Here is a 17,805-nt window from a genome sequence, read left to right on the forward strand (position 1 = left end):
TGATTCTTGTGTTGAACGTTGCATTATTGATGACATACAGCACCAAAATGTCCTCGTGCTCCATGACAGCACCAAAAACGCTTTGTGGGTAGAGCCGCCTATCATCCAATCACAGTATTCAGTTTAGATGGGCTGGTCCTTATACCTCTGTCTGCTGTCTTAATTTGCCAATTTACCCCAGCTATGCAGCGACTTATTACCCAGACTGTTAGTATTACAAGGTATTCAACCTTTAGGAAGAAATACCCTTTTTCTTGTTACAGGCAGACCGCAGCCATGTCTACACTCTTGATTAATCAACAGAAGTACTCCTGGCTGAAAGAACTGGGTCTGAAGGAGGAAAACGACGGAGTTTACAACGGGACCTGGGGAGGGAAAGGAGAGGTAAGAGGGAGTACCGAGAGAGATAATAGAATGGCCTGCTAAAAATAATCTGAAACATGACAGCAGGGTAGGGTTAATCCATTGAACCTGTTGATAAAAATAATAATAAGCATTGGCAACATGCATATAGAAAACGCTGGTATGTTAATTGTTACTATGATTGTGATTGTCTTCAACCAGTGTCCAGAATTATTTATTGGAAATGCTTATAAGAGTTTAAAAACCAATGTCTGCATACCAGTCATCACATGTTTTGGGTAAAGTTATTGTTAATTCATTTAAAAAAAATAATAAACCTCATATTGTTATAAAAACTAGAAGGGGAAAAATTCAGAAGAATTTCACTCGGTAGTCGCCGTTACCGTGCAATATTGGTAGTTTTAATTTGATAACAAATTCAGTCTGAAGTGAGTCATGATTAATTATCTCTTCTGATTCTTGGAACATTGAGCTATGTTTCTAGATATTTTGACAGGGTACCCATCTCCTCATTTTTCTTTCAGTTTATGCAAAAAATTGTACATCATTAAAAATACATCTAGCGGGAACATTGTTATGCAGTGTCTGTAATAAGGATCATAGATTACCAGCAGTGGGTACTAAATTACTCTGTTTACATTGTACCTTACTTGTGTGCCTCATCTCACCTTGGCTGGAGTGCCCATCATAAGGGGTAGAGTGGGTAGTTTGGTCCTATAACTCATTGTGTTATTGGCACACATCACTGCTGACAACCAAGAACATCTGATCTTGCTTTGCAGAGACCCTGAACTGGTGACACATGGAATAGAATTGTCCCTATTACTGGTCTAGTCTGGCCAATATGCCAGTCATAACTTCAATCTAATCTTTGTCTTTTGTAGGTCATCACCTCGTACTGCCCTGCAAACAATGAGCCTATTGCCAAAGTCCGACAGGTATGTTCTTGATTCACTGTAAGTCATTATTTATTTGTATGTTGCGCATATTGTTGTCCTTTGGTTAAAGGATTCTAATGCAGTGGACCCTGGGTTAGAATGCAAGCTCAGCCATTGGGACACGCCCTCTGACCTTGGGAAAGTCACAGGTCCGAAGGGTACTAGGTGGAATGGGTTTGATGGACACTTGTATGTCTGCAGCACAATGAAAATAAATATTATGTTTACTATTTTTATATAACGCCACAGTGCGACTGCAACTTGTTTTTCCACCGATACTGAACGTCTCATCTGTGTGTTTCGGCACTCAAGGAAAGGTCTTAGTAAATGACAAAGATGCGTTTTTAATCCAGTCATGTGGAGATCACTTAAGTCGTTCCCACCAGCCTTCTGGTCGGAAGATCGCCCAAATGTTTTGATCTACCATCATGGTACTACAGATCATTGCCACTGTGTTTAGCAGTGCAGAAAAAGCAAAACGCTGTCTCCGCTGGTTTTGCAGAAAAGAACATAGCTGTGCTTGATGAGCTGTCCATCGATTACATACTGTACTTTCTTACAAAAGCATGAACAAAAACACAACCGCCATGCTGCCGTCACATAGCCTGAGTCCAGTTGTTAGTTTAAACAGGGAAGGCACTCACTTCAGTAATGAATGGTGTGTGTGTACAACAAAAAGCCACAGTGAGTGCAGTTTGTTAATACGGTTGTTGCGCTAATCGCAGTGTGATTGTGTACGAGGCCCAAGTGAACTGAGAAAAGAACAGTGTTTTTCCGACAAATACTCTCATTCGGCATGTTCTGTTTCTTCTGCAATGATTTGATGCTGCCTTCAAGCACTAAATAAACCAAAAAACACAGACAACAGCACAGCCACAGCACTTAAAGTATTCTCCATGTTGGGTGTGACTGGGATAAAAAGTTTTACCCGAGAGGACTTCTGCGCTAGTAATCAGGAAGGGAGACAAGTGTGTTTGGAAAGTGCAATGTGAAACCAATAGAACTCTAGTCTAGATGAAGCTGCAAGTGAACCAAACAAACACATGTTAATGCTCTTTACAAAAAACTCAAGTTCACTTGAATTTTTCTGGTGTGAAATGAGCTGAAGCAAACCTGAAAAAAAAAAAAAGTTTTTTGCAAGTGAACCACGATTTGAATCACTTGCAAGTGAACTAGGAGTGAAAGTGCCCTACAAAAAACAGTTACAGTGCAGTTAATGTTATACTTTTGTCATGGATATTTAATGTGACCTTGTGGGTAGTAATCTGTCTTTCCTTTCCAGGCGACTTTGCAGGAATATGAAGAAACTGTTCAAAAGGCAAAGGAAGCTTGGAAAATTTGGGCAGATGTAAGTAGTCACTTTTTTATCACGGGGTAATGCAGATGAATACTTTAACATACAGTGAAATTGAATTTTAATACTATACTTGAACATTATTTTTTGTAGATTCCGGCACCAAAACGTGGAGAAATTGTAAGACAAATTGGAGATGCTTTAAGAAAGAAGAGTAAAGTTCTAGGCAGCCTGGTAAGATCTGATCGAAATCATTATCTAAGTTTATGGTATAAAAAAATGAGAGCTTAGGTTTCTAGTGGTAACAAACATACTTGACCTGAAGGTGCAATCAACTGTGCCTCAAAACACTACAGACATTCCACTGCATCTACAAGTACTGATAGCAAATGCATAGATGTTTTGGGGGAGCACTGTGTTAACACAAGCGGCAGTGTTTCATTAGTTGTAAACAAATGTATAAACCAATAATTCATAATAGAAACATCCATACAAGAAACAAGCAGTATATGCACTGCAAACATTCGCATTAAATATCATCTCCCTGTTTCTCAGAGGGGCTTTTCAACTGGTCTTTATTTCACTTCACTTCACCTATTTGGCTTTGTTTGATTATTTATTTGAAGTTTTCTTTTTATTTCTGCTTTTATTTTCGCTAGGTTTCCTTGGAAATGGGCAAGATCTTTGTTGAAGGTGTTGGAGAAGTCCAGGAGTACATAGACATCTGTGACTATGCTGTCGGCCTCTCTCGAATGATCGGCGGACCTGTGCTACCGTCCGAAAGTGAGTTGTAACTTGACAAAAGACACATTTGTTATAGTCTGTTTGGAATTGCAATACAGACAGACATTGTTTTTCAGAGTGAACGTTTGTCTCATTTGTGTAACATTGTGACATTCTGTTTATGACAACAGTGTACATTTTGTTCCCTTCGTCATTGTACTTTGTGTGTGGATGTCTGTAGTGTTCGACAGGGTTACGTATTTAATAGTTTAATTGGTTAATAGTTCCATTTTCTTTTTACTTAGTTTTACAGTGCTTGTTTACTTATGTAACATACTGTTTTTGCAAGGTTAAAGCGAAGGATTTTGTATGTATAATATGTCAAAGCAGATATTAAAGTAGGTCCTTAGAGAACATGCACATTGAATTGCTATTTTGGCCCTTGTCTCACTCGGCTGTGCCCTCATTGTTGTGGGCCCCCCCTATATCCTTTCATGTCCCCACCTCCCTGTTGACTTTTCTACAGAAACCAAGCAAATTCTAATAAGCAGTCTAATTCATTGTCTTTAGGGCAGTGCTTTTTTTTTTTTTTCCCTAGCCCTCTTAGTTTTTCTCTGTCTTGGCCGTCCACATAGTGTAGATTCTTCAACATTTATATCTTTTGAAACTGCTGCTTGAGTTTCACCTTTTCACTTTGTCCACTGCATCAAATTTCATTTTAAGAAGAAAGATTTTCATTTGCCGTCTGCCATGCTTCGTACCTTATATCTGGAAATGTTCATCCAAAAGGGAGCCACGACCTTACCATGTTATAACAGATCCCGCACTCTAACAGGTTGCATTATAACGGGGTAGCACTGGAGTTTGTCTGCTGTGTTTAAGGACACAAAAAGCATGGTTCGTATCTATCGTAATTTGAAATCTTAGTTAGGAATATATATATACAGTACTTTGTCATTTCCTGATGTATGCTGTTAATGTTAATTAAGGCAGCAGCAGGGGGGGGGGGGGGGGGGGGGGGGGGGGGTGCTTAATTTGTTTTCATAAGTTGTTGAAATACTTTTTTCTTATTTAACATTCATATTTCACTTCAGAATCTCAAATTAAAATGTTTTGCACAATAATTCTTAGCGTAACTGAAATAGGTATAATATCAGCGTGAATTAAAGCATTTTTTACTGAAAAGATAGGAGGGTGCTCAAACTTGCATAAGACCAGACTTGCATCTCTAAACTAAAATCACTTACAAAATATAAAAATAAACTGCACTTGCTTCATGCTTTCACTTCAACAAACACACGAGACACCGTCAATCACAATCATGGCTGAAAATAAAGAAATCCTCCCCTCCAGGAGGAGCGAAAGAAGGGGGCGTGTATTGAATCGGCCTATCACGGACTTGCTTTGTTAACAAGCATGCGCTAAGACATGAACTACTGAATCACTCATTCGATTGCCTGTGCCTTTTAAAAAGCGTAGTCTAGAGGTGACAGTCAGTGTTTCTAGCTGCCCATCGCCAACCTTTTGCTGCCAGTCAAACTGACTGACGGCTTTAGTCTCTGCCCATCAACTAGCTTTTGAAACTGCCTCTGAAAGGTATTTACCAGTTAATGGAAATGCTGATTGGGTAGTTGATGTACTGATCATTTTTTACCCAAGCTTGTAACCTTGAATCTATAATCTGTTCTGGAGTGCTATTCCAATTTTCTCTAATTTTAAAAAGACATGAAGATTGATAGATACTAAAAACTAAACTTATTAAATAGATAAGCACACTGCTGCAATTTGAAAAACCTGAAACTGATATTTAAATCAATGTAAACTGAAATATGTGGTTCCTGCTGTCTGTTTCCAGTAAGCATTAAAGTTTTATTAAAACAGAACAACTGTTATGTGATGGCTGAAATCCGTTTACAACATATAGAGGAGGCATGTCCCTGCCAAACATGTGTTTTAATGGGGAATTACTCTGGTTAAAACAGACTCGTTTATAACCTATAGACCGTTTTAATATGTACAGTTTTCCTGTTCCACAGCAGGTATTTTTTGTTTTAATACGTACGGTTTATTAAGTACAGTACTGTTTAATACATACTGTTTACTAAATACAGTACTGTTTAATACGTACAGTTTAATAAATACAGCACTGTTTAATATGCACAGTTTAATAAATACAGTACTGTTTAATACGTACAGTTTAATAAATACAGCACTGTTTAATATGCACAGTTTAATAAATACAGTACTGTTTAATACGTACAGTTTTTACAGTACTGTTTAATATACTGTTTACTAAATACAGTACTGTTTAATACGTACAGTTTAATAAATACAACTGTTTATGCACAGTTTAATAAATACAGTACTGTTTAATACGTACAGTTTAATAAATACAGCACTGTTTAATATGCACAGTTTAATAAATACAGTACTGTTTAATACGTACAGTTTAATAAATACAGCACTGTTTAATATGCACAGTTTAATAAATACAGTACTGTTTAATACGTACAGTTTAATAAATACAGCACTGTTTAATATGCACAGTTTAATAAATACAGTACTGTTTAATACGTACAGTTTAATAAATACAGCACTGTTTAATATGCACAGTTTAATAAATACAGTACTGTTTAATACGTACAGTTTAATAAATACAGCACTGTTTAATATGCACAGTTTAATAAATACAGTACTGTTTAATACGTACAGTTTAATAAATACAGCACTGTTTAATATGCACAGTTTAATAAATACAGTACTGTTTAATACGTACAGTTTAATAAATACAGCACTGTTTAATATGCACAGTTTAATAAATACAGTACTGTTTAATACGTACGGTTTATTAAGTACAGTACTGTTTAATACATACTGTTTACTAAATACAGTACTGTTTAATACGTACAGTTTAATAAATACAGCACTGTTTAATATGCACAGTTTAATAAATACAGTAGTTTAATATGCACAGTTTAATAAATACAGTACTGTTGTATAAATACAGTACTGTTTAATACGCACAGTTTTCCTGTTCCACAGGTAGATATTTTGCACAAATATGGTACAGTAAATGAGTCACAGTGGCATTTGAGACACCAGACAGGAAAAAGAGTTGCCGTTTACTTTTATTCTATGTTTTGTTGGCAGAGCCGTTGTACAGTTTAATTATATAATTTATACAATTTTAATTACATTTGTCGAATATATTCGTAAAATGGTACCTATTATATTGTATGGCCCACAGCGTGTTTTGTCCAAATAAAAAACTCCTGTTCTTTGGCAGTTCAGCTTTATTGTATTGTTTATATTTAATGTACTTCTGTTCGCAGTTACATGCAGCATTTTGAATTGTGTTTACTATGTACTTCGTTTATAAAATACAGATTTTCATTGTCTCATGGAGTCCATTATAAGTGGAGAGCACCTGTATTGATTAATAACAGAACAACTGACCTTCTATAATAAAACAATAGTAGAGCAGTGTCCGGTTTGCTGTATAATAAAGTGTAATGTGTTTTTTATTTCCAGGACCAGGCCATGCCCTGATTGAACAGTGGAATCCAGTTGGTCTTGTTGGAATTATTACTGCATTTAACTTCCCTGTAGCTGTTTATGGGTGGAATAATGCCATAGCACTGATCTCTGGAAATGTCTGTCTCTGGTTGGTAATAGCTAGACTTTGTATATGTGTAATCATACAGCTATAACAAATATATATATATATATATATATATATATATATATATATATATATATATATATATATATATATATATATATATATATATATATATATATATATATATGTATATATACATACATATATATATATATATATATACACACACACACATGTGTGTGTGTGTGTGTGTGTGTGTGTGTATATATATATATATATATATATATACACATTTGTGTATATGTGTGTGTGTGTGTGTAATATATATACATACATACATACACACACACATAATGCTGTGAAAAAGTATTTCCCTCTGTCTGACTTTCTGCATTTTTGCATATTTCTGACACTGAATGTTATCAGATCTTCAACCAAAATCTAATATTAGATTAAAGGGACCCTGAGTGAACAAATAACACACAATTTTGATATTTATTTATTAAAGAAAGTTAAGCAACACCCAATGGCCCCTTTGTGAAATAGTAATTGCCCCCTTAGACTCATTAACTGGTTACGCCACCTTTAGCAGCAATAACTGCAAACAAACGTAGTTATTGATCAGTCTCTCACAGCGCCGTGGAGGAATTTTGGCCCACTCCTTCATGCAGAACTGCTTCAACTAAGTGACATTTGTGGGTTTTTGAGCATAAACTGCTTGTTTTGGGTCCTACCACAACATCTCAATCGGGTTTAGATCTGGACTTTAATTAGGCCATTCCAAAACTTTAAATTTCTTGTTCTTCAACCATTCTGATGTAGACTTGCTTGTTTTTTTCGGATCATTGTCTTGCTGCATGACCCAGCTGTGCTTCAGCTTCAGCTCACGGACGGATGGCCTGACATTCTCCTGTAGAATTCTCTGATACAGAGCAGAATTTATGGTTCCTTCAATGATGGCAAGTCGTCCAGGTCCTGATGCAGCAAAGCATCCCCCAAATCCTGACACTACCACCAGCATGCTTGACCGTTTGTATGAAGTTCTTACTGTGGAATGCAGTGTTTGGTTTTCACCAGACATAATGGGGCCCATGTTGCCCAATAAGTTACACTTTGACTCATCTGTCCATAGAAAATTGTTCCAGCAATCTTGAGGATCATCCAGGTGCTTTTTGGCAAACTTGAGATGAACATTCATGTTCTTGTTAGTGAGCAGTGGTTTGTGTCTTGCTACTCTGCCATGAATCCCATTTTTGCCCAGTGTCTTTCTGATGGTGGAGTCATGAGTCATGAAGGCTTGCAGATCCCTGGATGTTGTTCTAGGGTTCTTTATGACTTCCTGGATGATTTTACGTCTTGCTCTTGGAGAGATTTTGGCAGGACGGCCACTCCTGGGAAGATTCACTACTGTCCCAAACTTTCTCCATTTGGACAATATGGCTCGGACTGTGGTGTGGTGGAGCCCCAGAGCCTTAGAAATGGCTTTGTAACCCTTTCCAGACTGATCGGCATCAACAACTTTTTTCCGGAGGTCTTCAGGAATTTCTTTTAATCGTGGTGTGATGTGTCTCTAGAACCTGTGTGCTGACAACTTCACTCTGATGGGAAGGGCAAAAGTTAGTCAGATTTATATTGGCAGGGCTGGCCTAAATCAGGCCTGATTGTTAACCAGAGTATTGAAACAGCTGAGTTAACTGGGGGGGGGGGATAATTTTTTCACACCTGAAGATTGCATGTTTGATTACCTTGCACACCAAACAAATGAAAGAAGCACCAAACTTTGGTGTCATTTTTTTCTCTGACTCCCTCTATATACTATTACAACCCACAAAAAGATCGGACCAAATTTAATGTGAAAAATGTGCAAAAATGTACAAAATCAGACAAGGGGCAAATACTTTTTCATGGCACTGTATATACACACAATATAGTAAACTTTATACAGTTTATTGGCTTAAAAAAAAAAAAAAAAAAATGCAGAATTTGTTGGAAATTAATATCTGACTGCTGTGTAGCAACAGCCAGTGAGATACTGATGGTACCTTTGTTTTCAATTAATAGGAAAGGAGCACCCACAACTCCATTAACCAGTGTAGCAGTCACAAAGTAAGTACTGTTTAGTATACCATTACCATCACCTGGAGTAACTTTCTGTTTTTTGAGTAATTCCATCCAAAAAGTGCATATTAAATAGGAACTTTGAGAAGTCTTTAGTGTTATGAGATTTATTTATTTTTTCTTGTCGAGTGAATCTTGTGTTAATGCATTATGAACCAAATATGGGATGCACTGGAAATTTAGAATTACACTTTTTTTGTGTGTGTAGATGTTTACATAAGGTTCTCCCCAGTTTCTAAAGCATTGTTTTTAAAATAAGATCAGTACATATTAATGTTACTTAGCTAGTGTTCACCTTGCATGTTTTTTCCCTCCAATTATATTTCAGAATTGTTGCAGAGGTTTTGGAAGAGAATAAACTACCAGGTGCTATTTGTTCTATGACCTGTGGGGGAGCCGATATTGGGTAAGATTTCATTTCTCATCCTTGGTCACATATAACAAGCATTAATGTAGCACGACTGTTGTACTGGAAATTTCAGGTGCAGCGTTCGTCTTTCTTCAGAAAGCATTTAAGAGCTACAGTGTTTCAGATGAGCAAGGCTTTCAACCTTTATTTTATTGGTTGGTGTTGCTGTGTTTAATCAAGTGATATGTCCTCTCCAGAACTGCCCTTGCCAAGGATGAACGAGTGGACCTTGTATCCTTCACTGGCAGCACCAATGTAGGGAAGCAGGTAGCCCTGACTGTACAGGAGCGATTTGGTGAGTTTTGATTATAGATTCTCAATAACTTAGTTTACAGTTTAAAAACTCCAAATTCTCTCTCCAGTGTCATGAGAATATGACATGGCACACACATTCCTCATAATGTAGGAAGTACATTGGCAAAATATGGTACGGCTAAAAAGGATGGGTAAATCGCCTTCAAGATGAACTAAGGTTTTTTTTTTCTTTTTAATTCATTGAGGTTACTCTTTAATAACTGAGCTAAAATTGCAGAGTATTCTCCCACTGCAGCCTGCTTTTGTTTTGTTACATTAGATCAGTCACTTGGTCCTGTCCTGTCTGTGTAATGAAAGTGGTACAATTGGAAATACAGTGCTATCTTAAGATAGAATCTCATTTGATTTTCACATCAATACTGAAATATTGTGAGCAATGAATTAGTGAAGGCTTGTTGCACAATCAAATATAGAACAAGTGCAAGGTGCTGTCAGCATGGCCCAACTGTGGTTTAACCAAATGTGTTTAATTATTGAATTGTGAATTATCGAAACATGAAATAACGAGGGAGCAGTATATGCGCTTTTATCAAAAGCACCTGTCCCGAGTTAATAATTATTCCTAAAGGAGTCTTCCTGGTTTGTCTCCCTGCAGGACGGCAGTTGTTGGAGCTTGGTGGGAACAATGCCATAATAGGTAAGTTTACTTTGTTAGTGAATTATTAAAAGGGGATATAAGGTTCCTGTGACCCAATTGAAATATGTTAGACTAATGTCTAATATTAGCATGTGCTACAGTAACCACATTATGAAGTAGATGCCCATCTTGCATGATTTTTTGTAGTGCTTCTTCATTTGACACAAAGTATTGTGTGTCAGCAGTAAAGAGTGAGCCACTTCACATTAAACAAGGTGTGCACTGCATTCCAATTAAACAAACGTAACCAGTTCTTTCCTTACCTTATGCACTTGACAGTTTCTAACAATTGCAGTGGAAAATCCTTTAGTGTATGTTTATTCTACTGGGGAAGGAGGTGCAAAAAATGTACTAGTATGACATCATGAAGTCATTTACTTGCTAATGTTTGACAATTTTGTATATTGTCAATCTTAAATTGGAGTTGTTGTGACAAGTAGTTCACACACAAAAAAAGCTCAGTTGCTACCTAAAAGAAGAATGATCCATCAACCTTCATATATCTGCTTTATATTTTTGTAGTTTTCGAGGATGCTGACCTAAACCTTGTGATACCATCGGCTCTGTTTGCTGCTGTGGGAACTGCAGGACAGCGATGCACAACAACTAGGCGATTGGTAGGATTCGAGGCCTATTTTTTAAAAATAATTTCAGATAAAGAAAGTTTGTCAAGAAAGCAGTAACGTGGTGAGGAGTGAATTAGCTTTGACCTGTGAAATACTATGGCTGTAATTTTCTCATGCTATTTTGGTAGTACCTCTTGGGTAGTATGGGTTTCGTTGTAGTTTTTCTTTTAGCTAGAGAAATTTCCCAAACAAATAGAAATAAGCAAATTAATACTAAAATACGGGAGGGTATTTTTCAATTTTTTTGTCCATGTTCCAGTTTGGCCTCGCGTGACTAATGATATCATGCAGCTTTCTTACACTCGGTTTCCAGACACTTTTTAGCTTGTGTTGAAGCACCGCAAGTGCAGCCTGTCTCGTATTCCTACCAAAAAATAATAATAAAAAAGTACAGGAAACAAAAGAAAACGGAGATAGCGTTACACATGGGGGGGAAAAAAAAATTTATATATATATATATATAAGAAAGCCCTGTGTACTATCCTTGCATTATTTGCTAAACATTTTTTGACTGCGTATTTTAATATAAACCTATTAAACACATACATATATACTATATGCAAGTATTCCACCAGAACTGTAGCTTCAGTAAGTCTGATTCTTATAGTCTATGAATGGAGCTAAAATACCAGCACTGTAGGTTAGTAATTAATAAATGATCCATATCCATATTTAGTAGAGTACATTTTTTAAATACTGGTCGTAAATCTACAATTGGCTACCATACTCGCCCACACTCAAGGTAGTGCTTGAACTAGTATAAAATATGCAAATGTTTCCACTTCTTCAGCATAAGCTAAAGTCAAAACATTTGTTTTTTGAAGTTCATTTGTTCAAGCTCTTTTCTTGAGTGTTTTATATTACCGGCACTGAAGCAATGTTTAAAAAAATGTGTGTATATCTGATAAATTATAATGCATCGAACCTATAATGTTGAGGCAAACCGAACACATTTTATAAGTTTTGCATATATATATTTAACAAAGCTGGTTTTACTTGTTTGTAGACACCGTAATGTGTACAGTAACAAACGTTGTTGTTGTTATTATTATTATTATTATTATTATTATAGCTTAGTGTAATGATTATTACCCACATTGCTATAACAGCAATAACAACCCATGATGTCATAGAGAACACAAAGCCAGGACACTTGTAGTTTTGTATTCATTTCTTTCTGATTTATGCATTACTCAGTTTACTAAAGATTAAAACAGGCTTTTTAATTATTTATTTATTTTTTTTAAATAAAGTTCTTACATGAAAGTGTTCACGATGTAGTGGTTGAAAAATTAGCCAAGGCCTACAAGCAAGTCAGAATCGGCGATCCTTGGGACCGTAAGTACATTATAATGTAATTCTAAATCGACAGTGATTTGGTTATTTTAGCTTAGCTGTGTGTGTATGCGTGTGTGTGTGTGTAATAGAGAAGTATTCTTGTAATCAGGGTTTCCAGGCTATTGCTTTCCAGGTTTGCTTTCACATTCTCAGATTGTTCTGTTGGGATTAGCGTGGCCCAGAAAGCTTTCTGAAGATCATGTGGGTGAATGATGTGAAAACTTGCATTTTGCATTTTGAATTTGCATTTTGAAAATGAAAATTTTGAGGGAAAACACTATCCTGGGTCAAGTTTGAGTTTGTTTTATAATGCCTATTTTTTCACCCAAGTTGTTCCTTACTTGCTTTATAACATAACTTGGTTTTTTGTTGTTGTAAAAAGATGGGGACAGGTACCCATTTATATGAAATTATAGATGGAGAAACGATCAGCTTCATTGTAATAATTTCCTGTAAATTGGGGGATACGTGAACGTGTGGTAACCTAACATCCTCTCGACTATACTGTATCAGCAATGAACTGTACTTCAGCTTTAATTAGAATTAGATATCTACCGCTTTTAAATTGAAAGCAGCAGCTGAGCAAGACTGGTTAGTGTGGAGATCTATGCAACAACCAGACTTCGCTTGGAATAGTGAAGGCATGGGTTTTCATCATTTTGCCTGTTTGTGTTCACAGCTAGCACTATGTATGGACCTCTCCACACCAAACAGGCAGTGGACATGTACTTGGCTGCAGTTGATCAAGCCAGACAGCAAGGGGGCACTGTGGTGTGCGGAGGAAAGGTAGAGAGCAGAGTGGTATTCCTAAAATAGTTTGTATCATATTATTAAAATAATAATAATTATAAAATGTTTTAGTCTTTTATAAATGTTACACCCTAAATCTTTAACGTTTATATTGGAAACTATGTTGTTGATCAATAAGGTAACACTTGTTTTTATTTAAAAAAAAAAAAAAAATGTATTTAATGTTTTAGGTGATCGATCGACCTGGAAACTACGTGGAGCCCACAATTGTCACTGGTCTTGCCCACAGTGCACCTATTGTCCACACAGAAACATTTGCCCCTATCCTGTATGTGCTCAAGTTCAAGGTAAGAACCGTTGCAAATTATTCTTGGCTGCAGTAATAACATTTTAGCAACGGTAATCATCCCTAATATACAACCACTTGAACTTCGCTGGCACCACTTATGGAGAGAAACACGACTGGTAACAATCCCCAGCTGATTATTGGACCCAGAACTTGTGGTTATGGATATATGATACAAATAGCAAACCTGATTCAAAAAGGGGGAAAAAAATATACAAAAAGTACAGTAAGTATTCTGAATGCTAGTCAATCTGTTATGCTTTTAAATTCCTTTCTCTGATGTAACGATAGCCATTTCAAGGTAGCATCATAATAACAAAAACCTAGATGTGACTGAGGCAATACTAATGTAAGGTACAACACATCCAGGCAATGAAGACACATCATCTTCTGTGATTTATTAGCTGAGCTACATGATAGGTCAGAGGAGCAGTTGAAGCTATCTTACAGAGGTTCATGTGACTAATTGGGCTGAAATGAGCTCTCGTTCTTGTGAGAACATGTCTAGTGGAGTGCCCATCTTTATACTGGTATTACAGCCAGCAAATACATTATTCTTCCTTAAACATTTAGCAGAGCATGTATGTGGTAATGGACACATTCAGTCCATATGTAACACCCGTCACATTTCGTAAGGTGTATATTATATGTAGGTGTTGTTGATATGTGATATTTTACCCTGAAAATCCTATGGCTTTTTGATGGATACAAAACAGAAAATAGTTCCTTGACTTGCAATAATACTAAACAATTGGGTGCAGTCCCTTCTGTTTATTTAGGCTGAAAATGATGTACGCAGTAATGGCCGTCACAAATCAAGAACACAAAATAAAACAAGCAAGTCCAGCCAAAAAAATAAAAGATGTTGCTTGGTAACCTGTTCCACCGTATAACAGGACATCTTTCTGGTGATGTCCCCAGACCAGGAAGCTGACAGAAGCAGATACTTACAGGGTTGAAAGCGCTAGTGCGTGTTTTTATTCAAACAAAAAATAAATCAAAACACTGCAAGAAAAGAGAAAAATAAAAAGATCAAACAAAATAAGTTATGAACACCATCAACAGCAACACAAGAACAAATTAACAGGCAGAAGGGCCAAAATAAAAGGTTTAAACAAAACAATAATACAGGTATTTGGCAGGGATAGGAATTAACCCCATTCCTGCCAGCCACCACCACCAGTACATAAACCAACACTATTTACAAGCAGGGCACTGCCCTGCTACACACAGTATGAAGGGTCCCCTTAAAGGGGGAGCACTCTACTTATGATCTGATATTATGTATGTCCTGTGACAGAGCTGTGACAGTTTTAGTGTTTTAATAAACGATAATAATCTGTATTGTAGGATGCATCATGTCAACTAAAATACAGTAAGTTAAAATTAGTCTTAAATGTTTTTATGAACACCTAAGCAATAATATTTCGTCCTACAGACGGAGGAAGAAGCTTTTGCAAGGAACAATGAAGTAAAACAAGGACTGTCGAGCAGCATCTTCACTACCGATATGGGCAAAGTGTTCCGCTGGCTGGGGTAAAGCGTTAATTGTACATTTAAAATTGATTGTAGAGGGATTGTTTCATTGGCTCTAGTGCTCCTTAGGTTAGAGGCAACTACTTGTCCTTTGTCCTTTGGAGCTCGCTGACATCCGCTCTCAAGTTCCTAGGTGTAAAGTGTAATTTGTCTTGGGCATGGGATCGGAGGACGTCCACTGACCTTCAGTTCTCCTGAGCTGTTGTAGGGAATTGCTACAGTGAGGGAATTCTCCTGAGCTGTTAAGAAGGAACGTGGGGAACCCCTCTGAACATTGAAGAAAACTGGGATTCAAAGTAGGGGAGACTCCCACAAAACACCAATGATATATAATCTATATATATAGATATATCTATATATATATAGTATATATATATGGACTTTAAAGAGGTATATAGGTAAACATCAACCATTATAAATTATTACCATTATATCCATTTGTAGTTGTTTAATAACTGGTTTTGGTTTCAGATACATTTTGTATATAGAATTACATTTTTTTTTTTTTTTTTTTTTTTTTTTTTTAGATCAAACATTGTTTTGAGATGTCTGTATATGACAATTTGTCTTAGAGTTCTGTCTAAATAATTGCAAATGACTATTTTATAAGTCTAGCACTAACTAGTGTCTGTTGATGTTTCATTAGGTCAGACTTCGATAACACTCTGACCCTCTTTTTTTTTTTCTCCCCCCCTTCAGACCCAAAGGATCAGATTGTGGAATTGTAAATGTGAACATTCCCACTAGTGGGGCTGAAATTGGAGGAGCTTTTGGTAAGCCAGACAATGGGCAGGGCCATTTTGTAACAAAATAGTTTATTTCCTGGAAAGGGCAGGGTATTTAACTGGTAGTCTTTTAAAAAGTATTCCTAGACACGTGCACACAACAGTATACATTTACAAAAGGTATGCTTCTGTTTTACTAGCTGTTTTAATTTATTTGTAGGTGGTGAAAAGCACACAGGCGGCGGGCGAGAGTCCGGAAGTGATGCATGGAAACAGTACATGAGGAGATCTACCTGGTAAGTGTGCAGTCCAGATATAGGGCCGTATTTACACAGCCTTTACCACCATGTTAACTTTGCACTGCGCCCTTGTTTTTGTAAAATGAAAAACATGAAAATGGTGTTAACTTAGCATTAGGGTTAAATGCTTTGGGAATATGACTTTAGTGATCTCATGCTGTTGAAGTTGTTTGTGAATCATCTAGGCTTTTGAAGGGTGGATGTCACAATATTCTCCGACTTCTCTTTTATATATATTTTATAGGGCAGGTTTTTGAGATTTAGGTTGGCAGTAGGCTTATTGATGAGACAATACAAAAAAAGAGAAGTATAGTTAACAATGTACAATACACCCACATGTATTTGACATTATTTAAGATCAGTAGTTATTTGTTTCTTTAAAATCATGTAGTTTGACTTGGTCTACAGTTCTAGGGGGCATTTCTGACTGTTACCATTGTTCATGTCCAGTAGCACTAGATTGCTCTACTTAACTTTTTTTTTTATGTTTTCAGTACCATCAATTACAGCAAGGAACTGCCTCTTGCCCAGGGAATCAAATTTGAGTGAAAATAAAGATCTGAAACTCCCCCAAACCTCCAGCACTTCTAAAAGCTTTAAAAGGGAGAATACAAATCACGTTCTCCTACAAGCTGTCATTAAACCCATGATGCCTCAATTTGGAGTTCAAGTAAAAAAAAAAAATAAATAAAATAAAATAAAAAACTGCTTAAATAATTTCATATTAATGATTGTATTGGCATTAAAGTTACTCTGCACCTTGCTCTGTAATTTAAAAAAATGATACAGTTCTTCATACAGTTGCCTTGAAGTTGTGCACTGCCTGAGTTGGAATAATGTGCTGGTTTATGTAGGTAGCATTTTTAATACAGATTCTGTCTATACATCTAGTCGTGCTATTTGTCCAGTGGACACTGATTATTTGTTTTGACAAAGTACCAGAATGGGAAGCAAGATATTTGTTTGAGACAAGGTGTCATAACCTGCTTTGTTGTACCAAATGTTTTCCACTCCTTTATGTACCTGTTATGCAGCGTTGAGTTCCATGGAGAAAGTTTGTAAACTGAAATAAATCTTGCATTGATTGTGAATTTGTGTGTTGTAAACTGGTTGAATGGTAAATCCCCAATGTTATTTAAAAACCTGCCATCTGCCACTATCGGTGATTTATTGTACATTTTTTTTAAATTGGTCATGTTCATTTCTATAGGAAATGTGGCATGGCATATACCTTTTCGGGGAAACAGATTTTTATTTTTTTGTCTCGAGTACCATCTATTTTAAAAGCACTAGTAAAGTTGTGTCCTTTTGGCTTGAGTTGTTCACAGTAAAATGCCTAGCTATAGATAGGAACGCGTGATGCAGCCCTCCCATCAGAATGTTAAATGACTTTTTTAAATTACAATTTACAAAGGTGTCAGTAGAGCTTCAGTTTTTCCTTAAATCTATGCAGTGGAAGTAACTCCTGAATAAATCATCTGTGGAGGAAAATAAAAATTATAATAAATGATGTATTTCATGTAGACACTATCTGGAGGGAAAAAAATAATGCTGTGACTTGTAATGCTGTACATCCTACTTTAAAAAAAAAAAAAAAAAAAATATTATTATATATATATATATATAAATATATATATATATATATATATATATATATATATATATAATATATATATATATATATATATATATATATATATATATAATAACAACCGCTTGCTAGAGCGAGGTCTGGGGAACTGGTAAATTACCATTTAGATAAACAG

The 17,805-nt window shown here is 36.1% G+C and overlaps 1 protein-coding gene across 1 annotated transcript; it reads left to right on the plus strand.

The window, feature by feature from the left end:
* Positions 1-132: 132 nt before the first annotated feature.
* On the plus strand, positions 133-17,130 carry aldh7a1 (aldehyde dehydrogenase 7 family, member A1). The gene is made up of 18 exons (XM_041232358.1): positions 133-384; positions 1,248-1,301; positions 2,584-2,649; positions 2,749-2,829; positions 3,255-3,378; positions 6,850-6,982; positions 9,002-9,046; positions 9,387-9,464; positions 9,665-9,762; positions 10,378-10,419; positions 10,942-11,036; positions 12,299-12,383; positions 13,063-13,169; positions 13,364-13,480; positions 14,918-15,015; positions 15,715-15,788; positions 15,961-16,036; positions 16,534-17,130. The coding sequence occupies exons 1-18, from the start codon at positions 184-186 to the stop codon at positions 16,586-16,588; spliced, it is 1,629 nt and encodes a 542-aa protein (XP_041088292.1). The 5' UTR covers positions 133-183; the 3' UTR covers positions 16,589-17,130.
* Positions 17,131-17,805: the final 675 nt, after the last annotated feature.

This window comes from Polyodon spathula, chromosome 2 (assembly GCF_017654505.1).
Source record: "Polyodon spathula isolate WHYD16114869_AA chromosome 2, ASM1765450v1, whole genome shotgun sequence".
Lineage (NCBI taxonomy): Eukaryota > Metazoa > Chordata > Actinopteri > Acipenseriformes > Polyodontidae > Polyodon > Polyodon spathula.